The following is a 26,392-nucleotide window of genomic DNA, read 5'->3' as shown; positions in this document are numbered from 1 at the left end:
GCCAGTATCAGGACACCATCTACTGCCTCAGTATAGAGACAATCACAAAAGAACTGTGGTTGGAACAGATCAGATCATACAGACAGTGTGTTATGTATGCTGCTTTAAACTGTCTTGATTGTTTATTTCTTTATTTATTTAGAGTTTTCAGGTATTTGATAATTTTCCAGCTATTTTTAAGGTTGAATATGCAGCATTGTAAATGCACCACTCAGAACTGAATGTTTACCTCACATTTTTTAATGCCTTATTTTCGGATTGTTTCACAGCGGTTACACTCTAAAGCACAAATTAACACACTGGCACCGCCCAGTACCACATTTTGTATGAATACATCTAAAGTGATCCACTGTCTTCTCTACCTGTCTATGTGTGTTTCTGCAATTTTCATACAGAGAGGAGGGGAAAAGGTAGAGGAAAGATGTGTAGAATATGATGTTATTATTATTATTATTATTATTATTATTATTATTATTATTATTATTATTAGTAGTAGTAGTAGTAGTAGTAGTAGTGTCATTATTATTATTAGTATATATCTCTTTCCTAACTGATGTGAAATATTAAATGTTAATACTGTTGTGCTGTGAAACTTGCAGTCAATCATTTCTCTGAGTTAGAGATATTATTTGAATATGACTTATGGTTTTGTTCAGATCAGTAAAGATAACACAAGTGTTTGTCCCAGCATACACTTTATATAAACTAGTTTTCCACTTGTAAAACAGTCTGTCTGTGGGTCGAAAAAGTAATTGCATTAAATTCAACAGACCGATACTAATTAAGGTTCTGTTCCATCATGGTCCTGCTATTGTGCGTGTTGTCTCACTGGAATGGCACCATTAATAGTACTGACCCTACAAGTTCATATCAATATGGCTACTATGAAATAGGTGGATTTTTTTTTTTTACAAGGCTTTGAAAGTCATTATAAAGAATATTAGTTTACATGAAATATAATTAATTAATTATTTTTTTTTACCTGTCAGACAATTAATTATATTCCAGTGCCTGAAAATCTGATCTAAATAAAACTGTTGTTCACACACTCACCTAGTTCATAGCCCAAACAACCTTTTAACATTGACCAAATATAGTAGTATCACTAAATTTATACTCAATCTCACATTTTTTAGAATTAATTTCTTAAGTATCTCAAACATTTCCAAATAAACAAAAACAATATTATTGAGTACAACAACACAGTAGTGGACAGTGTTTCTTTTAAAGGTCAGACATCTCACTAATCTCAACCAGTAAACTTCAGCTCCTTTGTGTAGGTGGGAGTCGAAGCAGCGACCTTCAGAACTACGTCAGTCTTCCCTCATCCAACCAAAACCCTAACATTTCAGCAATTAAATTAAAATTCCGCTATGTAGCCACCATTGGCAACAATGTAACGTTTTAACGATTTGGGTATTTTTGGCTCTCTCATTTTCTGTTTTTTTACTCTTTTTCTCCTCATTTTTCTTTCCCCCCCTTCTTCCCCCTTTTCCCTTTTCTTCTCCCCTGCTTACAGACTATTGTTCCCTAGCTTTGTCGCAGTTGGTAAAGCGTTTGCCCCATGTACTGAGGCTATCAGTTCTCTGCAGCGGTTGCCGGTTCAATTCCTGCCTGCGGCACATTTGCTACGTGTCATCCCCTCTCTCTACCCCCCTTTCCTGTCATATCTTGAGCTGTCACTATCAGAATAAAGACAAACGCCCATAAAACTAGCTTAAATACACACACACACACACACACACACACACACACACACACACACACACACACAGCCTCGTGATGTACAGCATACAGCTGACGGCTGAAAGAAACGGAAGTATCGCCTCCACTACACTTTACGGCCGACCCTGTCAAGCATTACATATCTATCTCTCTTGACTTACGATGACTTAAACTGGATTTCTTAAATAGTTTGAATATTTGAATGCTCAATTTTCGCTCAATTTTCGTCATTCGCTTCCACCTATGCAGGTACAGTATTTCATGTCATAATTAACTATGTACTTATATTTGAAAATCCGAAAACGCATTGCATTTAACAAAAGTCATTAACTTCTACCAATTCTGGAGCAACCGTGTGAACTCGTTATTATTTTCAGCTTTGTACTATTATATATATATATTAGTCTTTGATTGTTAAAGTTTTAGATCAGCCAAACTTGCTGGCTATTCTCAGCTTTGTTTTTGTAACATCAGCATGTCGCTAAGCAAAAGGGCTACTTGAGACCAGGTCCCGTTTAATATATTAATGATTATTTAAAAAGGTCTAATAATATCCTGATTAAAACATAGTAACAATATTATATATATTCTTTCAAATAATCATTATTCTATAATTACATTTAATAGTACTTCTTGCCAAATAATAATTACACAGACACACAAGTTGCTATGACACCACTTTTCTATCTGTCATTTTGGCCTACACTTTTCGCTGTTATTGGCTTCCACCTATCACGTATGCATGTACAGTATTTTATGCTATATCCGAACACACATTGCATTTATCAAAGGTCATTAACTTTTCTATCTCGTAATTCTAGAGCAACTATGTAAACTCTTAATAATAGTTTTTCATGATGCTGAATCATTTTTTTTTTAAATTTACAATAAAACTCCAATTTTATCATTTATTTCTTGATAAATGTAATGCGTTTCTGCATGTGTGAGTGACTGAGTTCAATTACTTTTTTTAAAAAATGTATTTGAGCAAAACATTACTCGTGGAGGCAAAAAATTAGATGGTCAACCATATTTTCAGGACAATGCAAGCTGAACAACCTGCACCTTCACAAGTGGCACAAGTGATTTATGGTTTGATGGAAGTTTTGAGTTTCAACATAGGACTCTGTTAATGTGTTTCGTTTGTATGTATACCAAGTTTTGTTTGTTTGATTGGATAGTAATCAATGGTTACTATTCAGTGTCATTTATCCTTAATAGACATTTCATGATCATCATAAAATGTGTATTGAGGATCAAATGGATCCATTTGTGGAACAGATCATAATACAGAACCGGACATGGACAGCCCTGTCCATTTCAGCATCACATGAAAACATAAATAAATAATAACAAGTTAGAAGAAAGTAATGGGATGGCAGACTGTCCTAAATCTAATTACAGGGGCCATGAGGAGAACACAAAGAAGAGAGAAAGAAGAGGAAAAGACAGGTAGTAAAATAAAAAGCACATGAAGTTGATTATTTATCATCTTCACCCTATACCTCTTCTATTACATACAAACAAATTCTGTATGTTTCCAATCTTTGACAGTACATTATTTTTGTTAACAGATACTGCATCTGATGCAGATAAGAAGAGAGTGCGGTGCTTGTCATCAGTGAAGTGGCTATCTGGTAGGAAGTATTTCTCACTTCTCTTAACTGTAACTCGTGAGGTGAATCACTTGAATATCAAGACATTTTTAGTGAAGGAATTACTGAATAAATTACATTTCCTTCAAACCTGGAGATGTTTTGAATGGTGACAGTACTCAGTTCAGTGATTTCTGTCAAAGTGAGTTTTTTTTTCTCGATAAGAGACCAGTTATTCCATTGAAACAATATTTTTTTTTATCAGACATCAGACAATATCTGCTGCAGATATATGGAGCAATAAACTCTGAGATGCAACTGGTCAAGTTAAAACCTGAGTTTGAGGGAAACAGTGGTTTGTGATACATTACACAGTATGTCCTATAAATGATCCATTATATATCAAGGCCTTTTTCTTCAATGATAGGCTACTAATTGACAAAGCATTCCATTATAAATGAATGGAGATGGTGCACTGACACTGTGTTTTTCTTTGTCTTAAGTGACTCAGCCACGAAGACGTCATTATGGCCTGGAAAATCAAGGAGCCACATGTTACCTCAACAGTGTCCTGCAAGTTCTTTTCATGACAACAGAGATCCATGAAAGGTTTGAAACTGCTGCCTTCATTTGTAGCAAATAAACATATAAGAAAGCAACTGAAATGTGAACAAAACTTTATGCAAAACATTAATAGAAGACACTGAATTACAAAGAGATTCATTTGGGTGTTTTAGTTACAAAAACTACTCAGTTCCATTCAAGGAGGCTTTATTAGCATGTCCATCATAAAACTCCACTGATGAGCATATTAAGACAGGCAATTAACAATCATCATTCACTAAGAAACTCTCTCCCTAAAGGTTGAAGCAAAAACCAACAGATTGTCAGCTAAGAAGCATCTTTGAAGGACTAAAGGAAAAAACATGTGCAACTAAAACTATCACAGCAGCATTTGGGATTGAAAATGGTAAGTTTGACAGAAATAAATCGTAAAAACAAAAATCTAAGAACAAGGGACAATGAAAACAAAATCACATATAAGTGGTAAAATAAGGATACTTATCCAATATCCAAACTTGGAATCTTGAATCTTGGAATCCAAGGTGAATAATCAGTCTAAAGTGTTTCTCTCAAAATATTCTTTTTTAAACCTTCACAACTCTGGTTTCAGACCTATGCATAGTACCCTTTCTGCAATTACATCTGTTGTAAACACTATTGTTCGTCATATGAACAGAGGGAAGTATTGTGCTGCAGTTTTCATTAACTTGTCAAAAGCTTCCAATACAGTCGGTCATTCTCTGTTTAGATGATTCAAAGACAGTTTTAGAGCTAAATAATGAGACATGCAGGCAAAAGACAGGGTCTCTGCAGGTACAGCCACCACCACACACTTGTAGTGAGTCATAAATGATGATTGAAAAGGATTAAGTCTTAGATGGAGGAGTTGAACACTTGATGGTCTCAGGCAGAAATGATTTCCTGTGGTGCTCTGTGACACATTTCGGTGGAATGAGTTGTGCCTGACCAGCACTTTATGGAGTGGATGTGAGACATTGTCCAAGGTTGTCCATAGCTTGGATAGTATCCTCCTCTCTGACACATAAATTATGGTGATATAATCTACACACATGGTGCTGCTTCCACTGTCAAACCCCTAGACTCAGTTTATCACTTTGTCCTCAGGTTCACTACCAGAGATCTCTACCATACTTGACACAATACATTTTGTATGACACAGTTGGTTGATTGTCTCTGGTGCAAAGGCATGATAAACACTTGTATCTCGTCATCCATAAAACCCCTACTGGACAGTCACCACCATTTACAGCATCTATGCTGGACTGGACACAGGACCTCACCAAACTTATTATATGCCTAAAGTTACTCTGAACTTTGAACCCACCTTCAATTTTCATGCAAAAAAAAAAAAAAAAAAAAACGCATGGAATTATCTACTACACATTTTCAAGATTGACACTGTCACTACCCCGGGACAATTCAAGACAATGATTTGTCACTTCACTTCAGTGTGCAATTGTTTTGACTGAATATTGTCCTCTTTAAATTTTCTTTTTAAATTGTGTATTTCTTTGTGTCCCAACATCATTGCAAATGAGGGAAACCTCAATGATTTTCAAGGCTTAAATTTACAATGAATGAACATAATATTAAATTTAATGTATCCTTTTGCAGTTCATGAACAACGTGATGCTGCTGAATGCCTAGAGATGATTTTACATAAGATCAGCTCACAAGCCTCTGAGGTGAGCATTTACTTAAATCTACAATGATTTTAACAGAACAGATCTGAATGCTATGTTATAAGAGATATTTCTTCCTCAAGCTTTTCCAAGGAAAGCTGAAGTACACAACAAAATGCAAAAATGAAGGTCACACCATCATCGAAGAGACAAATCCATTCTGGACTCTTCCATTGTCACTGAAAGATATCCATAATGAAACCATCAGTGTGGTGAGCAACCAAAGTTCAGAGTTCTAATTTTATGTGATGTGAGTTTGCTTATCTAATTTTGGATTTATTACAATATTTGTGTTTCCACAGGAAAGCAGCTTTGAAAGGATTTTCAATACAAAATCAATAACTGGGGTGTACTGCAATGAATGTAACAACAGAACAGAGGCAACAAGTGTGAGTTTAAAATGATAAAAAAAAAATAAAAAAAAAACTGTAGGCAGGTTAAGTTTGATACTGGAACTGAATATAAACATTGCATTGTAGTTTACCATACTGAAAGTAAAAGATATAGTGATAAATTGTGTTTCTTGTGTTATTAAGGGATGTGAGATGGTGAGAGACCCTCAGATTCTGACTGTACTCCTGAAAAGATTTGACTTGAACTACTACACCATGTCACCTGTCAAGTTAAACTGCTGCGTGGATGTGCCACATGCATTACAGAGAAAGGCAAGGGCGTGTATTTTTTGTGTTATTTCTAACCAAACTGCGTTCCTTTTACTTGCTTTTAAAATCTTTTCACATACCTGACTGTGTTCTTTAATGTAGAACAAGAGGTACACACTGTATGGGATGGTGAACCACATGGGCAGTCTGACAGGTGGACATTACACAGCCACCGTCCTGTCTGATGAGGACAAAACCTGGTATGAGTGTGATGATACTCGTGTCAGCAAGGTAAGGATTAATTTAACAAACCCATTAGTATGGCATATGGGTGTATCACACTAATGTATGAATACAACACTTGTACAAAAAAAAATCTAATATCAAATTGAAATCTTCTCAATGATGTAGATTGAAGAGCAACTTGCAAAAAACATTTACAGGTATGTTTGATGAATCCCATTTTATCACATCTGAAATATATTGTATATTTTGTATAGTATACTATATATTTAATGCATTTACTGAATGTTAATGTGTTGTTCCAACAATAATTTAAAAAATTATTGTTCAACAGTTCTCGCACTGCATATCTGCTCATGTACAGAGGTAAGAACATTCAGAAAACAAAAACACATTTTAAAAACATTTAAGTCTTCAATATTAATAGATCATTAATGAATGTATAATTTTTCCTCCACTCAAAACAAAATGACAAACAAAGCAATAGAACAGGGGTCTGCAACCTTTACGACCACAAGAGCCATTTTGGGCCAAAAAGAGAAAAAAGAAATGTGTCTGGACCCGCAACTCTGTTTGCCCTGAAGCCTTTTTTTGGTACCCATAGAGACTCAAGAAGACAAACCACCATCAAAATTTAGAGGAAAACGCACCAAGCCATAGATACAGGCTATGTTGCACATTTTAGTTGACAAATTATTAATGCTTTTTTAAAATTTGGAGTCTAGGGTACATATTTTACAAGTGGTAAATGCAAGCATCACTTTAAGAAAATCGTATGCTTTGAAACAAACTTTGAAAAAATTTGCAAACCTATAACCTTTAGTTGAGATAATTTACTTTTCTTCCTTAGATACACTTGAATCTTTGAGTTTTACAAACTTCAATAAATTTCAAAATGTGGTCACAGTGAGCTGTAAACCTGACTGATTTTGAAGCCTGAATGTTAAATGGTTTTAACAATAATAATACAACAATAACAACAATTATAAATGATAATTAAAAATGTTTCTAAAAATAACCATTATTCATTTCAATATAATTTTATGCCAAAGTCACAAGGAGCCACTGGAGAGGAGCTAAAGAGCCGCATGTGGCTCCGGAGCCTCAGGTTGCAGACCCCTGCAAGAGAAGAACAGCATTAAACCAGTAAGCTGAAGGAACAGAGGGGAGATGAGGTTGAACATTAAAAGAAATGAGTGTGATACAGAGAAGAGAGGGGAGAGGGACAAATTATATATTTACAGGATGTCAGTTAAGTAGGAGATCTTTCAATGTGGCCCCAGACACATTTGCACTCACACTGGTGAAAGAATGTGGTGACATGCAACCCAGACCACCTCAGAGTGTGTTCTGATTGATTACATCTTATGTGCATCCTGAGTGCGTTTGTAACTACACTGGTCCAACTAAATAATAGCCATGAATCATACAGATGTTTTATTCCCATCTTTCAATCCTCCACAGATACTGTGAAAACTACAGTAGTAGTCTCTCAACAAATGTCCAGCATTAGATGGGCTAAACAACAGCCTTTCCCACGAATATCCAATAATAGACAGGTCCCGACAAGTTAGCACAGCAACAGAAAGACAGTACAGTACTTACATTATACCAGAGCTAACCCAGCCATGTAGCTCCTCTGTGACATCAACACCAACAGTCATCTTCCCCTCATTTTCTTTCTCCTCCTTCTTCTTCTCCTGCTCCTTCTTTGTGTCCCAATCATCACTCAACTAAAATCACTAAAATCTCCTCTTGTCTTAATGCACATGCTTGGATTCAAACATGCTATATAATTTTAGATTACAAGTTACTTAGTATTTTCAGGTTTATGTGGAGTGAATATAAAACAGTTAAACTGTGTGAGTAAATCTATAGTAAAACTTACTCTTCCACACAGTTCAGGAGAAAGGAGCACTAGGACATCAGGCGGGAGAAGACGGAGCAAAGGACAACAAAAAAATGACTAAAGAGCAGAAAAAGGCAATGAAGAAGAAAAAAAACAAAGGGCACAGAAGAAAAAAGAAAAAAAGGAAAAGGAGACAAAGGCTTAATAAAACCTACAGCAAAGAAAGCAACAACGATAGAAGAGAGTTTACATGTTTATATGATTATATTTGGGAATTTATTGTATTTGTTTAAGAAATTACAACTCTTAATAGAAAGAAGATGGAGTCCAGTCCAGTGCATATACTGAAAATGAAATAATTCAACTTGAAAGACAATAATAGCTAAGTTATGAATAACTTTGTCCTTTTTTAAATTTTCATCCAAACACCCGAATATTCTTCCTCCTCCTGCGGTTCTTCAGTTCCTCAATTTTCGCTTCTAGGTTTGCAGTCCACTTTGTAGCCGAAGCTACTGCCAACTCGGTTCTGTCCAGCTGATCTTCTGTTGTAGCTATATGGGTCTCGGCTTCCTCAATGTGTTTTTCATTAGCTGTTATGTCTCTTTTTATGCTATCCAAAGTGTTCTTCACTTCCATGATAGAGTTCGCTATTTCACCCAAATGATTATATTCTGTCCAAGTTTGTGCTGAGCTCTGCACGGAGTGATTTTAGCTCAGTTAGCACCTCGGCTATATTAGCCATGTCGTTAGCTTCAGTGGTCTTGACTGATGGTGATGTTTTCGTGCTTTATGAGCTTGTCTTGTATGCTTTAGTAAAAATGTCACACTCATGACTGATAGAGGTTTTGACATAGACAGGTCTGAGTTGCAGGCCGAGTCACCAATAATTTGGGATAGTTTTATGTGTGAAGTTGTGGGAGCCCTCATTCTATGCAAACAGAATCTTTCCTTCTGTCTCTGCGACCTGATGACTGTAAATTTGTCTTGACCCAAGCTCAAAAGTTTCTGGCATGACATTTTGTCAACAAAGTCATAAAAAGTTTACAACTTTTCTTATCTATATTGTTTGCAATACCAGCCAGAACTGCATTTCTAGGTCTTCTTAATCTTTATGACTAAACAGCCTGAACCTCCTCACATGCAAAAGGTCACTGTCGTTTATCCAGAGATAACTTAACCATGATTCAGCAGTTACACATACATTTCATCAAATTTCTACCAAAACATTTGTCTCTACTGTAATAACCACAAAATAGAACATCAAAAATAAAATTATGAAAGTAAAACTCTCCTCCTGCTTCATTTTGACTGACTAACATACTATTCACTACACACAGACTCATTTCATCTGATTTCAAGGAGAATCTGACCCATTGGCAAGCATTGAGAATAGCTAAACAGTAATAGATGATCTTCTCATTGATGGTCTTGTTTGCTTATGTAGGTCATATAGAGGCATCACTGTTAAATTGAGATGCTTTCATAACCAGTTTAAAAACTTGTAATAGCTTTAAATTACCCTCAGGGTTTTATAGGGTTAAAACATGTCCCATCAATGCTAGACTTCAACTCATTTAGTTTAACATCATCCCTCAGTTACACTTTATAGAACCAAGCCAAACAGAATCTTTCCTTCTGTCTCCGCTACCTGATGACTGTAAATTTGTCTTGACCCAAGCTCAAAAGTTTCTGGCATGACATTTTGTCAACAAAGTCATAAAAAGATTACAACTTTTCTTATCTATATTGTTTGCAATACCAGCCAGAACTGCATTTCTAGGTCTTCTTAATCTTTATGACTAAACAGCCTGAACCTCCTCACATGCAAAAGGTCGCTGTCGTTTATCCAGAGATGACTTAACCATGATTCAGCAGTTACACATACATTTCATCAAATTTCTACAAAAACATTTATTCATATTATCTGTTTTCTTGTAATACATCCTGACTTCATGTTGGTGGAGTTCTGCATCACTGTAGAAGTAATGTATTCAATACACATCATATTGTTTATTAATTTTTCTACTTGAAGCTACTTTAATGAACTTTTGATATTTTGTTGATTCTAAAGGCCCCTGTGCCGTCCCGAACCTCACTCAGGCTTATTTTTGACTCAATCCACATTTCACTTTGTTTTTAGTTTTTTTTTTCTACTTTGTCATATCTGCTTTTAAATTTTTGTTCTCTGTGTTGAGGACATGTACCTCACAAAGTCAGATTTTCTGTTAACCAGGAACCAGGAAGGAACCTTTGAAGTTAAAATGCTAATACAAGGACATGACATGGTGTGTGCTCTCAGTTTCTTGGAATCATTTTAGTTTAACATCTCAAGCACTTCCACTGTTAAAAGCATACTGCAGTTGTTACTGACAATATTAAAAAAAAAACTAGAAGAGGCTACTCAGTAGAATGCAGATCCCCACCAGGCAGCAGATGGTGAAGCACCCTCTGCAATGCCATCACAACTCCTCGGACAAAACCAGGGGAGATTTGCAAAGTTTCTGCAACATTAACATGACCCCCACATATGTTGTCTTTAGCTGAAACAAGAGTTCAGACTAAAGCAGTTATTGATCACTTGCGGTCCCCAGTGGCTGGTTAAGCAGAGTGAGAATTCAGCTGTCAATGGTAGTGAAGGTTTCTTAACAACAACACAGATTCAGGTCAGTTCTTTGAAACAGGCTTTTATTTCTTGGGCATGTCTTGTTTCTCTGCTGCATGCTTACATCAAATAAATTATTTATTTATTTACTTATTTATTGCTTGATGTCACCAATGAATTTTGAATTTATGTAGTAGCACTTAGAAGGAGTACAAAACAGAGCAGTCTAGAGTCAAGTTGTGGTTACATCCATGTCTGTCCAGACACATATAATAATTAAATTTCAAAAGTCAAAGGTCAAGTTCAGACTGAACTCATGTCCATCCCGTTCTCGACAAGCCAATATCTCAGGGAAACTTGGAGGGAATTTCTTCAAACTTGGTCCAGGGGTCCACTTGCCTGTACATGTTTCTGCTACTATAGATATTTATGTTGACAAGTCACACATTGTGAGACCCAGTTTAGATTTCCATGACCAGCTGCCCAGAGTGCAACAGCCAGTGTAGAGTCATAAAAAAGGCTTTTCAAGGTTTTTAAAATCAATTTAAAAATGTATATGACACATCTGCATACAGATTTAAATGACTCTTCACACCTTGCAAAACCCTTATTCAGTCTTATCCCTTTGGCAAAAAGACTTTGCAGTATCAAGACCTGGACATCTCACTTTTACAACAGTACTCTGAAGTAATTTACATCTTAAATCAAGCACACTTTAACTTGCCACTCTTAGGGGCCTGAGCCATTTAATGAATAGCACTATTGTATGATTGCACTGGTGTATTTATTGTTCTCTTACTGCTATATAATATGTCTTTGTGTGTACTTTGTGTTATTTATGATTATATGTTATGTTTTTGTTGGCTGGAGCTCACCAAAAAAAATCCGGTCAACTGTGACAACAAAACTATGCCAATAAATTATTGAATTTAATTAAACTGAATTGACAGAGCCTCTTTTTTCTGATCTTTAGTTTCTGTAGTTTGATAACATCATATTGTCAGTAAGCCAGAGGTCAGAGAGCTGACAGCTGCCTGTGAAACAAACGAAAGTAAGACTTACTTTATAGTCTCTACTACACACTACTGATTTCATTACATGATTGCCAGACCCAGGTAAGCATTACCTTTCTATTTCAGCCTTAAATTTTCTGTCTTATACATCTTATAATAGTTTATAAAAGTAAAGTATTTATTTAGCATTTTCCTTATGTGAAAGTCCTAAGTACAGAAGTGGATTGCATATCTCACAAACTCAAAACTATACCCCCCCTCCAACACACACACACACATATATATTTTCAACTGTGCTGAATATGGCATTTCCATAGAAGGGAGTTTGATATGACACATAAGTTATGCTGACCTAACCTCTAATAATGAAACTTCTAAACAGCATGAAGAAATGTTTTCTACTTCTCTTATCTTGTAGTAGAAAGTCATGCAACAGTAGAGACACAAGTTGAAAATGATCTAGTATCATAGCTATGATATGAAATGCATAAATACACCTTGCTAGTACCCTTGCTAGGTTGGACCCACCTTGGCCTTCAGAACTGCCTTAATTCTTCATGGCATGTATTTAACAAGGTGTTGGAAACATTCCTCAGAGATTTTGGTCCATATTGACATGATAGCATCGCGCAGTTGCTGCAGATTTGTCGGCTGCACATCCAAGATATGAATCTCCCGTTCCACCACATCCCAGAGGTCCTCTATTGGATCGAGATCTGGTGACTGTGGAGACCACTGGAGTTCAGTGAACTCATTGTCATGTTCAAGAAACCAATTTGAGATGATTTGAGCTTTGTGACATGGCACGTTTTCTTGCTGGATGTAGCCTAGAAGATGGGTACACTGTGGTTATAAAGGGATGGACATGGTCAGCAACAATACTCAGGAAGGGTGTGGCATTTAAACGATGCTCAGTTGGTACATCAGACAAGGCAACATTTTTCCAATCTTCTGTTGTCCAATTTTGGTGAACCTGTGCAAATTGTAGCCTCAGTTTCCTGTTCTTAGCTGTTTGGAGTGTCACCCAGTGTGGTCTTCTGCTGCTGTAACCCATCTGCTTCAAGGTTGAACATGTTGTGTGTTCAGAGATGGTCTTTTGCATATCTTGGTTGTAACAAGTGATTATTTGAGTTACTTTTTCCCTTTCTAGCATCTCGAACCAGTCTGGCCATTCTTCTCTGACCTTTGGCATCAACAAGGCATTTTCATCCAGAGAACTGCTGCTCACTGGATATTTTCTCTTTTTTGGACCATTCTCTGTAAAACCTAGAGATGGTTGTGCGTGAAAATCCCAGTAGATCAGCAGTTTCTGAAACACTCAGACCAGCTTCTGTGTGTGAGGACTGGTGTGCTTCTATATAAATGTAAGTTATGGCACACTGGATTTTTATGATGCTGATACGGCTCAAACAGGTGTATTTGCTGGGTGATGTTAACTTATTTAGCTAATATAGCTAAAGGATCAAGCTGATGTTAAATACACTTTCTGTGGGCACTAGCTTATAAGTACCTGTTCTGGCGTTGGAAAGGGACTGTATATTCAGCTGATCATGGATAAACTGTGGCCGCTGGGGGGCATCGGTCAGAATGCACAAAAACTCCGGATGTTCCCTTTAATGTCTTTATTGACCGTTCAGTGGGAGCATACATAAACAAGCATGAGCATGTGTAAGTGTGTGGTTCTGAAACAGAAAACAAAACAATAATCAGAACAAATGTACTCACTTCCTGAGCAGTAGTGGTAAACAACACTGAAATAAAACACTCAGCATCCGTATATAACTAATATAATATATACATGTGACCGTGGCTGCTCGGACGATAATTAGCAATTACCAAGCTAGCCGTACGTTTAAACGATCAACATATAACATTAAATGAGGAGCATAACAACCATAAACATCACACTTACTGGTAATATGAACGCACACAAGCCGGCTCAGGCTCACAACGCCATCATACACAACAATAACCCGTTACAGTCTCTCTCTTACTGTGGAGCACGTTTCTCCCTGCTGCACTGACTCACTCTGTAGCGGCCCTCCTTTCGACAGCAGGGGGCGGAGTTCTGCCACTTAATGAATGATTAACTTCTGCTCTGGCTGTCCTTCAGCACAGCCGCCCCCAAATTTGTTCATCAAATTTGTTACATTAAGAAGGACAGACAGTGTCAGTGTCCGGGATGGCAGGCAGAGCAACAAGACGGGCGACAGGTCTGATGTAGGCCTTATCTTTAACCTGGACCACTGCAGTTCTGATTCTACCATCCTGCCCGGGGATAACTTGAGTAATGTGGCCAAGTGGCCAATGTGCTCTTGGCAGTTGGGGATCCACTATCATAACTATGGTTCCAGATTGGAGCTGGGCAGAATCCTTGTGCCACTTAGAGCGTGTTTGCAGAGAGGGGAGGTAGTGTCGAATGAAACGTTTCCAAAACTGGTCGGCTAAAACTTGGGTATGTCTCCAGCGGCGTCGGCTCAGCATCTCAGTCTCCCCGTATACAACTTGTGGGAGTGAGGGATCCAGCCGCCCCATGAGGAGCAAGTTGGGGGTCACTGGGTCAGCATCTGCTGCATCTGACGACACATAACCTAGAGGCTTGGAGTTCAAAATCCCCTCTACTTCGATCAGTACTGTTCTCAATACTTCCTCTGGAACAGGCTGAGACTGGATGGTAGTATACAGTGCAGCTTTAACGGATCTAACTTCCCTTTCCCAGACTCCTCCGAAGTGAGGTGCACTAGGTGGGTTGAACTGAAACTGGATCTGGTGCTTAGCCAGATGAGCCTGGAGGGTGGGGTGCAAGGCTTGGAAGGCTTCCTGGAGCTCTCTCTCTCCTCCTTTAAAATTAGTGCCTTGATCAGACAGTAGCTCAGCTGGCTTGCCTCTTCGTGCAACAAAGCGACGGAGGGCCATCAAGAAGGAGTCTGTGTCAAGGCTAGAAAGCACATCTAAATGCACTGCACGAGTAGTCAGACACTTAAACAGTATGCCCCATCTTTTCTCGTGGCGGCGACCAATTCTGACAGTGAAGGGCCCAAAACAGTCCATACCTGTTGAAAAGAAGGGGGGCTTCATCAGTCTCAGTCTGACTGGAGGGAGATCTGCCATTTTAGGCACTGTTGGAGTAGCTCTCCACCTTTGACAGTCTGAGCATGAGCGCTGATGCCGCCTCACTGCCTCACGACCATGGAGTATCCAGTATTTGCGACGCAGCTCCGCAAATAATCGCTCTGCTCCAGGATGATGAAGGTCTTGATCAGTATCTTGGATGATGAGCTGAGTCACTCGATGACGAGGATCCAAAATCACTGGGTGAACAGCATCAGGCTCCAGCTGGTCACTCCGCCGCAGTCTTCCTCCAACACGAATGAGTTTCACAGTCTTATCATACTCTGGTGCAAGACAGAGCAGTCGGCTGGTTACATGTATCGGCTTACCAGAACTCAGAAGGTTGAACTCCTCTGTGAAGCTGTCTTGCTGAGCTCGTCTCAGGATTTCTCTTTCTGCCTCCTGAATCTCTTTGGCAGAAAGGAAGGCTTTGGGTCCTGCCGCCCCATGACAGGACTGTGCAACAGACTCTGTGAGAGCTCTGAAGGAGGGGGATTGGTCAGCACTTGGCAGAAGAACAGTCTGTGTGGTTGTAGCGAAACAGCTGATTGCCTTTCTCAGTTCAGGGGAATCCTCAGTTCCATCTATTACTGGCTGAGTGGGCCAAAAGTCAGATGGTTGTCGCAGGAAAGCAGGGCCCTGTCGCCACCTACTGTTGCAAGACAGCTCCAGTAATTTCTTCCCCCTTGTAATGTCATCAGCCGGATTGTTGACAGAATCAACATACCTCCAGGCCCGCACATCTGTCAGCTCCTGTACTTCTGCTACTCGTGTTCCAACGAAGACTTTGTATCGACACGAGTCTGACTGGATCCATGTGAGGACAGTAGTGGAATCGGTCCAGAGGATGACATCTCTCAGGGTCACAGTCAGCTCGTTTAGCAGTAGCGAAGCCAACTGAGCGGCAGTCAGAGCAGCACATAGCTCTAGTCTTGGCATTGTCTGCTGTTTCTTTGGGGCCACTCTGGATCTGGCAGCCAGGAAAGACACCTCGACCCGACCATCTTCACTCTCTGCACGTAAATAGGCTACTGAACCATAGGCTCTCTCTGATGCATCCGCAAAGATGTGTAGGTCTAGGTGGGGGTTCGAACTGTCCATCTCAAGGCTTACATAGCAGCGAGGGAGTGAAATCTGAGAGAGATGCTGCAGTTCTTCTTCCCAGTTCTGCCAAGACTGGAGCACATCCTCTGGGAGTGATGGGTCATCCCACTCTCTTTCTTTGACCCACAGCTGCTGCACCAAGACCTTGGCCCGTGTTGTAAAGGGAACAATGAAGCCTAAGGGGTCATATAGGCGTGCTAGAGTTCGGTAAATGTTCCTCATGGTAGGTATTAGCTGATCCTGCATTTGGTATTTGTACCTCAAGGTGTCTGAGTTGCAGAACCAGCGGAGCCCCAAGGTGAGTTCTTGTGGATCAGCACATGTCTCACTGATCCACAACTCACTGCTCTCAGACCGGGCTTCTTTGGGTAGGTGGCTGATAACCTCAGGGGTGTTACTGGCCCACTGGCGTAGCTCAAATCCCCCCCTTTTCAGAAGGGATGTCAGTTTGTTGACTAGGTGTTGGGCTTCCTCAACAGAAGAGAGACTCTGAAGGCAGTTATCTACATAGAAGGATCTTTCAATGGACACTCGAACATCCTCACCTGGCTGGCTATGGTCGAACACATGCTTCTGCAGAGCAAAAGTAGCACAGCAGGGACTGCAGGTGGTGCCAAATGGTAGAACCTGCCAGGTGTAGATGCTGGGTGGTTCTTCTGTCTTTAGATCTCGCCACAGGAAGTGAAGCAGGCATCTGTCTGCTGGAAGCAGCCTCACCTGATGGAACATGGCCTTAATATCGCTGCTAACAGCAATGGAGTGCTCTCTGAAGCGCAGTAATACACCCATCAGACTGGAGCTCAAGGTGGGGCCAGGCAACAGCAGCTGATTAAGATTGTCTCCCTTATATGTGAATGAACAATTGAAAACAATCCTATTCTTTTCATTGTGACTCACCATGTGATGAGGGATGAACCAGGACTCTGCTGTTTTGTTCAACTCCTCCTCTGGCACCTTCACTGCATAGCCTGCCCTCTCCAGTTTTGCAATCTCTGCGCAGTATGCTGCTGCTCTTTGGGGGTCTCTTAGCAGGCGCTTCTCTGTGCTGCGGAGATTGGCTAACACAGCCTCCTTTGGTGCACAAAGCTGGGGCATATTTTTCACTCTGAGAAGAGGCGTGGCATAGCGTTGGATTCCTTCCACTTCTATGCGTGTAGTCTTTGTCTCCAACAGGTGGACTGCCTCCTGATCCTGCCTGGAGCGTGTCACGAGTTTCTCACTCCTGTAAGGGAGAACATCTAACTGCCATAGTCTCTCTACATTCTGCAGGAGCTCAGCGGTGGGGGAATGAGTTGAGATATGCAGACACTGTAACTGAGATGACTGCTGCTTGACGTGTTTGGTTGGGCCCTGAAGTGCCCAGCCCAGTCTGGTTTTCACTGCCGCTGGTCCTCCAGGTGGTCCCAGGCGCACAGGTTCCACTGGAGTAATGAGGTGGGGGTAGTCTGACCCGATTAACAGCAGGGGCTGCACTTTGTTATATGACTGGAGGGGGAGACCCTTCAGGTGCTTGTATTTTTTCTGAAGGGCTTTCACAGGATATGTGTGCTCAGCCAGACCCAGCTGATCCGCAGTGAATGCTTTATGGATCTTGAATGACTTGTGGGGCTGATCTGCTGGGGATATGGAAAATGACACTGCAGCACCATGCAAAGTTCTCAAATCCTGACGAACAGTCCGGAGGAGCAGATCCTCCGGTTCACCTGTGAGTCTAAGTCTCTGAGCTGCTGCAGGCAGAATGATGGTCCGTTCAGATCCATCATCAAGAATGGCAAAGGTCTCTAAAGTATGCCTTCCGTTGCGCAACAGCACCTTACTCACTTTAAGCAGGACCTGGCTGCACCCAGACCGTCTATCCAAGTATAGGACTTCATTGGTGGTATTAACAAGGCAGGATGTGTCTGCAGCAGCAGGTTTTATGTTCACTTCATGCAGAACTTGTAGATGTTTCCCCTTGCACTTCTGACATGTAACTTTAAGGCGGCACTGTGCAGCTTGATGTGAACGACCACACCGCCAACATCTTTTGTTGGTCTTAATCCAAGCTGTTATCTGTTCAACAGTCAGCTGTGCAAAGTTGGAACAGTGGTCAAGGAAGTGATATGTGTTATTGCAATAGGGACAATATGCTGTTTTTTCTGGTGACTTGGTGCTTGAGGACTGTTTCCCTGCTGTAGTTGTGTTCTCAGGCTGGTCTGTAGTTTGCAGGATGCTGGTGCTCCTACCAGTCTTCTTGTCACGGCGATGTTCCTCCTTAGCTCCAGCCCTGCTCTTGGTTTCAGTAGGCAATGTCTCATAAACTGTCTCCTGGATCTTAAGCTCGTAGTGGAGCCAGTCAGAGAAATGCAAGAGGCTGGGAATGATGATCCGCATTGGGTAGAGGAATCTCCTGAATTCTGCTCTCATGTCCTGAGGCAGCTTGCACAGCAGCCGTGTCACATGTGACCCACAATGGAGCTCTGTCTGACCATTGTCACCGAGCTGGTCTAACATTCCAACCAGTGATCTCACCTTTAATGCGAACAGCTTAAATCCACGGGTGTCTCCTCGTGAGATGTTTGGGGCATCCATCAGCTCAGCAATCTTCCTGAGTGCCAGCTGGTGTGGTTGTCCATAATGCTCAGTGAGGCTAGCCATGGTGTCAGTGTAAGGCTGTGGTGAGTTGGTGTAAGAGTCCGCTATGAGCAACGCCTCCTCATACTTCAGGTGGTCCACCAGGATCTGGTATTTAAAACGTTCTGTAGCATCCTCAGGCAACAAGTTCTCAAGTGCAACTTTAAGCCTAGCAAATTCTCTTGTATCCCCCAAAAAAAAGGGGATTGTGGGCTGTGGGCCGCGGTACATAGACTCATGTTGAGGGGGGAGGGATGGCCTGCCATGCAGGGACCCAGTCCTTGGTGGGGTATAGGGTGCACAGTACTCTGGTGTCTGCACCCGTGGTGCTGTATAACGTGGGTCTTGGTGACAAGGAGGCTGTTCATGATGTATCGGCCCCAGGTTTCTCAGCAGCGTTGCTAGTTCTGCCCCTGGATCTTGTGATGGTGGCACTGGTGGGTAGAGCTCATCATCTGTCACAGGGGGCGGTGGTGGTGGCCAGTTGTCCTCGTCCCCCGAAGGCTGATGGTTTCCACTGCTCTGCTCAGGTGGGCCAGACGACGGTGGGGAGCGGAGGGTAGATTGTAGTGGTAGAGGTGGCAGGTCACGTACAGGGACATGGGTGTCAAGTCTCTTATGCATGTCTCTCATCTGGCGCTGTAGTCGCTGATTATCCTCCATCAGCCTGTGCAGAGTCTCCATAATGTCAGGAGAGGTTTCTCTAGGAGGTATCCACTGGGAAGACGCCAGCCTACTCTGGAATGGGGTATCTGATTCTGTGTAACCAGACTGATATGGATGTGGGGCTGCTGCTCCATGCTCTGAGGAGTAGTCATCATCTAGCGATGGCAGTGTGAGAGGCGTCATCCTGACGTGTCTCTCTGAAGATCTCTCCCTGCTGTGGTAGTGCTTCCATGTCTCCCCTGGCTGGGTAACCTCATAGTCTTCCATCCAGGCCGGAGGTCGTGTTCTGCGACGAGGCCGAACATCTAATGGGCGGGGCGTGCTACGTTGTTCTGGGAACATCTCAGGTAATCCCACAGTAACCACACTATCCGGCTCGAAGGACCAATTTGTTCTGGCGTTGGAAAGGGACTGTATATTCAGCTGATCATGGATAAACTGTGGCCGCTGGGGGGCATCGGTCAGAATGCACAAAAACTCCGGATGTTCCCTTTAATGTCTTTATTGACCGTTCAGTGGGAGCATACATAAACAAGCATGAGCATGTGTAAGTGTGTGGTTCTGAAACAGAAAACAAAACAATAATCAGAACAAATGTACTCACTTCCTGAGCAGTAGTGGTAAACAACACTGAAATAAAACACTCAGCATCCGTATATAACTAATATAATATATACATGTGACCGTGGCTGCTCGGACGATAATTAGCAATTACCAAGCTAGCCGTACGTTTAAACGATCAACATATAACATTAAATGAGGAGCATAACAACCATAAACATCACACTTACTGGTAATATGAACGCACACAAGCCGGCTCAGGCTCACAACGCCATCATACACAACAATAACCCGTTACAGTCTCTCTCTTACTGTGGAGCACGTTTCTCCCTGCTGCACTGACTCACTCTGTAGCGGCCCTCCTTTCGACAGCAGGGGGCGGAGTTCTGCCACTTAATGAATGATTAACTTCTGCTCTGGCTGTCCTTCAGCACAGTACCTTACTCATTTGGGCTGAACAACTCTGGTTACAGCCGATGTCTGTTCCAATAATGAAGGCATGAAAGGAAAGTGAATGAAGAAGATCTACTGCTTGTGTTGGAGCCCCATCTTGTAGCGTGTTTTAGTATAGTGGTTAATTACTTCGTAATAAATCCTACCCACCCTAGCTGTTGCTGTAAGTTTAGAGTGGCAAGCATGTTGGTATAAGCAGGTTTAAGTTAATTACAAATTCATTTATACCCAGAGAAATATTGTCATTTGATTTTGTCAGCTGTTCATATTAACTTTGATTGTATGTTTCCATCATGAACAAGTGATCAACTGCGCCTCACCCGGAAAGTAGACAAGATCAGGCAGCCACAGCATGAGGTGGAGACAAAAAGCTGCAGTCAAGTCAGACAGTTTTCAACAGACTTAAGATAGTGTAGAGGAAGAGACAATAACATCCTGTTAAATCACCTGTAGGTTACCTGTAGTTTGCAGATCACGTTCATAACATAAGAGATGAAATGTGTCCTTGGTGGCTGATGGAAGTTGAAATAGAAGAGATCCCCTTCTGTTACATGGAACATCTGTTCTTTTGTCTGCCCTGTAAAACACTTTGTAACTGTTCGTCTGATAAGTCACATATATATAACCTTTATTATTATCAGACACAAAATATCTGCTTGTTGACAGATTAAAACTTCATTGCACAACAGAACTGTAATGTCAAGTATTTTCAGTATTTCCACCTAAATTCAGATTGATATTAAAAAGAAATGACCTGTTTCCACAGACCAATTATGATTCAGAATGATAGTACACCACCTCGGAGTGTCTCTCAGACAATTTCAGGGAAGTCTGACATAGACTTTCAAAATTAAAGCCCTGAGAAAAGTCCAATATTTTCAGTATTACCATCTAAATTCAGACTGATATTCTAGTTTTTTTCTCAATCCAGCAATTTTTATTCCTGGTCTCAGCCACATGAGAGCTCCGTCACCTGCCCCCTGTACTGCAAGATCATGTTCTCATTGCTTTACAGTGTTTTCCTAGCATTGGTCTGTCTTTATTTTTTGGAATTTGCTTCTTTTTCTTTTTTAAAAAAATATATTTTATTTTAACTTCTACACAATAAGACAAATACACACACAATAGACATAAAACACCAGACTCACTGTCAGAGTATCAGTCAGTCAGGAGGAGCCATGGTTGGCATATGACACAACAAGGTACAACATAGCATCAAGGCTCATAGGCTGTACTGTTCGGTCTCATCAAGTAGTGTCAGAACTTCTTTGAGGGTAATGATCAATGTCCCTGCTTTGCCTGTAATCTTAACTATGACAGTGGTGCAGTTCCATCATCAGCTATTTTAACATCTAAATCTTTCTTTATTTTCCTATATAAGTATATGTGCCCGGATGTTGTCGTATGATGCTTATTGTACTTTGTGTATAGGTTATAATCAACTGCTTTGTCAGTAAATACAGTGTCAGCGTTCACTGTTTGTTTCTGTCATTTATTGTGTAAATCTGGCTCTCCTATATTAATCGGTGCCCACTTCTCAGGATGTTTGCACATACTTTTCGTGTTATTGCTGTCCGATCGTCGCTTGTTTTCAGAGTAAATAAAGAGTGAATTGTCACTGTTTTATCATCAGTGGTTTTTACTGTCAGTCTGGTCTTCCTATATGAGCTATGGGCCCAAGGGCTGTTGAATGTGCGTTAAAAAGGCCAGCAGCACTTGGACCACTCCACCCCTCCCTTCAGAATGGTACGCTCCGCCCCCTCTCTATCCAAGTGGTACAGTCCATCCTCCCCTTACAGTTTACGGAGACAACGTGGGAGTGTACGGAGTTTGGGTAGTTAGACCAATTAAGTTCTGAAACGGGTGTTACAGCTATTGTATTCAGCTGTTGTGTGCGTCCACTGAACTGTAAGTTGTTTGGATCACTTATTCACGTAGTTTGGGACATGTTCATTACCTATAGGAATTATTTGGTCCTTTTCATATCTACTTGTAATGCTAATCAGGACTAATTAAGGGTGCTGGAGTTCTGTAATGTTAGTTTCGCGTGTTTTACTGAAATGATTTGGCAGTTCTCAGCATTTATATATTGAGAGTTTGTTGATTGTCACAAAGCTGGTAAATAACTTGTTAATTGGTGCAAGTAGTTTATGTGTCACAGGTTTTTGTTGTGGTATATTCACAATTGAATGGTTGATGCCTGTTAACTGTAGGTTGTATAGATTGTTTCAGTACTAATGACAGCTGACTGTCTGTAAACAACACGATGTTACACTCTGCAGTGTTTCATACACAGACTTTATTTGTGTGGACACACAGGTATGGCTTGTGACCAACTTTGTCATTTTTATTTATTTTTTTAATCAGTCCGAGAGGACGACGGCATCCGTGATTGATTAGTGATCAGTCTGTCCTCTCCTCCCTCACCTGTTCACTCTGCTGTGAGAAGATCTGAAAGTTTCTCACAGAGAAACACAGACTCTCCTGTTTTACTTATAGGCCTCCTTATACAGTTGTTTAATTTTGTAAGTGTATCTGGTTGGTGTCGATTTCATTAACCATCACGTTAGTTTCTACTGTTGTAATAAACTCCATCATTAACAACAGTCTCCTACCACACGCAGCTTCTCTGCTGCTGTGAAAACTGAATCGCAGGTGGATTAATAATGTTGGGAAAACCCAGAATGCGAGTTAGGTTTTGTCTTTTTGTCTTTATAAAACATCCTGCTGATGAAGAAAGTCAACAGATCAGATACAGACAGGGTCAGAGAATCACTGACCTCCTCTGTGTGTCTGTACTGTACGTGTGTGTATGGAGGAGCTGCACTGACACAGAGAGGAGAGATGCTGCAGCCGTGTAATAATAAATTACATCAAAATTTAAATGTCGGCGCTCATCAATACTCAGGTCTTTAATAACCCCCACATGCAAAACACACTGTGCTGTACAGTTGTTCGGATTTAAACAGATTTTAGTAATCAAATTACACGAATTACTCGAGGAATCGTTTCAACCCTAAAATTAATGTCTTCAATGCAATTTTCACACTTTTCAAAGTCATACCGTGGACCCACTGGCGGGCCGGTGTTGGCCCGCGGGCCGTGAGTTTGACACCCCCGTATGGGTTCCAGAGGAGTAGAGGATCTTTGCGCCATATGCTTCGTGCGAGCTCAACCCTCTCACGGTCTCTGCAAGCATAACTAATCGATCACGAGCGGCTTCTCTCGGGCTCAACAGACTAGATCACAGATAAACTCAGCTGTCAGGTATATTCATAACCGTTTTTAACCTTAAGCATAGAAGAAGGCTCTTGATGTGCATTTCAGCGTGAGAAATCAGAGGTGTGGCGTGAGAGCGTGTGAAGCCAATCAAATGCGTGAGTCTCACGGCCAGTGCGTGAGAGTTGGCAGCTCTGAAGTTTCACTGACAATAGTCATATATTTCCATACATGAGTGGTTGATTTAGTTGTCAGTTCCCTGTACATTTGCACATTACTGTGGTCTCGTGGCTCCATCTTGTGGCAGTGCTAGGTGTAACGGTAACACAAGCCAGGCAATCCCTTTGTCATTCATCTACATATTACGACTGGGTTTAATGGTTATATGCATATTCTTTCTGACTTTGTATTTTTTCTTTATTCTCTCCTTTTCAGATACCACACACAAACACACCTATGTAGACACAGTATTTTCTGTACACCCTGCCAGGTCACTTTCCCATCAATAAAGTGTTCAAGCTGGAACTTCTGGACTATCAGTGAATTAACCAGACACTTCAGTGGTGGTGATTTCTGGAACCCAAGTGTATGAGAGAAGCCACTGTCAGCCTACTCTTTCTTTTAGTGTGTAGCTTATATTTGCCTGTTTTCTTACATGATTATTATCCTGTCTTTTACAAATATGTTCATCAAGCACACAATTTTTTAGGGGCCATTATCATGTAAGAAAACATGCAATATACATTTTACAGCATATATTATGTATACAGGGCTTTGTGGGTGAAACTTGGATCTTCTCATGTGAAAATGTTTCCACATTTATGATGCCTACTTATTGAGTTGTTTTGTAAAAGACTGTAACTACACCAGGTTGGTGCCAGTGTCATTCGTCATCATTTGCTTTGATCATTTTAATAGGTGACATTATTAACAACAAGCGAATTCCGCACAAGGCTCTTGTTGTGGAGAAAATTAGGCCTAAATGTGTCACGCCCAGTTTTTCTGATGGCCACCCAACCACATTACTAAAACACATCTTCTGTTATATACGGTATGGGTGTTTTATTTGTGCAAAAGTAACCTACAGAAGTGCATTGCAAACAATGTCATTTGTATATGCTTATATAATTTATTTTACAATGAAACATTTGTCTGACATTTTAGCATTTCATTTTGTTATGTTTCTTTTTTATGATATATAAGCAGCTGAGTTCAGTGTTTCTCAGTTTCTCAGTTATGTTAGGCTTCAAGGAAGTGTTTTGTCTGTTTAAGCATTGTCTGCTTTGAAAATAAGAACTAATGAGTCATAAAATGTCGGTTTCAGCACCACACATGAAAACATAAACAAGTTGGATGAAACTAATGAGATGGACGAATCTGCTTCTACTAAATCCCATAAACGACGTCGACATGAGAGCACCAGGGAAGAAGAGATGGAACAAACAGGTAATAAAGGTGAGCTTGAATAAGTTATTACGAATCAGTGACTGAATATAAAGCATAATTCACACAAATAAAAGCAATCTATTAAGTACATTTTTTACAACAGTGCAAAGTTGCCACACCAGGCAAAAACAGAGGGATTAGTTTTATAATGTGAAAAGTTTCTTATGTTTTACAAGTTATGCACTCTAACTTCATAATTTATATTTTATAATGTGAGAAGTTTAACATCAACACGTGATTTTATTTATTGCTGTGACATGAAAAGTTTAAAATTATGAGATAATTGGTCTCAGGTGGATGTGATATATACTCTGGTTATGAAATGATACTTGTCCTCTTGCAATGAACTGACATCACATGGCTTGAAAAATGGGTACCACAATATTGAGATTTAAGTAACACTTTTAAATAAGGTACTCAAAAATTAAGTAGCTGTCAGGAAATAGGTACAGTACAGCTGTAACTGTACTGTGAGAGGAAATTGGGAGAGAGAGTGGCAGCAAAGGGCCATAGGCCATTAATGATTAGTTAATGAAAAAATGAGTGAGGAACTAACTGCTAGTTAACTATTAGCTAATGATTTGCCCCTAATCAAATTTTTTTTTGTTGCTAGTAATTAATTAATAGTTAGTTAATGAAGACACAATTGAGGAATGATTCAGTAATTACTTAATAATTGATAAATTGGTAATAATTACTTAATAATTACTGGAGAACAGTCTGGGAGATCAACAACTCATTAACTACTCAGTGATTTGAATCACTTTAGTGTAGGGGCACAAAAAGAGTAAATACTGTCTAAGTAAGTAGTAATCAGCCAATTCAAGAAGTGCTTGATCAATTCACAAATATTCATGAACTCTTACCTAATAAATCATTAATATGGGATCTTCGTCCTTGTTCTAACTCATCATTATCTAGTATATAGTCCTACATTAGTAATTATTTGGGAAACACTTACTAACATTCATCAATTATCAAGTCCTGAATCATTCCTCACTAATTTCTTCATTAATTAATCAATTAATTTTTTTCTTTTCTTTTAAGGGACTCAACCACAGCAAGATTTCTTCCATATCGAGACCGAGATCTCTGACAGGTATGTGTGTGTGTGTGTGTGTGTGTGTGTGTGAGCTTTTTCTTTATTAATTTTACTTGAATCAAAGGATGAATGCATTCATCAGAGGTTCATGGGATCAAACCCCTTGAATAAAGTGTGAAATGATCCACTAGTCTCTCTTTTGAAGAGCCAGTAGGTTGTGTTTTTTCCCCTCTTGCATATAAGTATGCATAGATGCACCTATAGCTCTGCTCCCATTCTCC

The 26,392-nt window shown here is 40.3% G+C and overlaps 1 protein-coding gene across 1 annotated transcript; it reads left to right on the top strand.

The window, feature by feature from the left end:
* The first annotated feature begins 3,632 nt into the window (after positions 1–3,632).
* On the top strand, positions 3,633–6,760 carry LOC146305743 (uncharacterized). The gene is made up of 9 exons (XM_084713133.1): positions 3,633–3,675; positions 3,824–3,929; positions 4,184–4,290; positions 5,520–5,590; positions 5,671–5,799; positions 5,890–5,976; positions 6,124–6,252; positions 6,352–6,480; positions 6,601–6,760. Exons 1-9 carry the CDS (start codon positions 3,633–3,635, stop codon positions 6,640–6,642), a joined length of 843 nt encoding a protein of 280 aa, XP_084569259.1. The 3' UTR covers positions 6,643–6,760.
* Positions 6,761–26,392: the final 19,632 nt, after the last annotated feature.

The sequence above is a fragment of the Lutjanus erythropterus genome, chromosome 23 (genome assembly GCF_056507025.1).
Source record: "Lutjanus erythropterus isolate fLutEry1 chromosome 23, fLutEry1.hap2, whole genome shotgun sequence".
NCBI classification, from domain to species: domain Eukaryota; kingdom Metazoa; phylum Chordata; class Actinopteri; order Lutjaniformes; family Lutjanidae; genus Lutjanus; species Lutjanus erythropterus.
The sequence above is the reverse complement of the archived record's forward strand: the minus strand, read 5'-3'. Positions and strand labels throughout refer to the sequence as shown.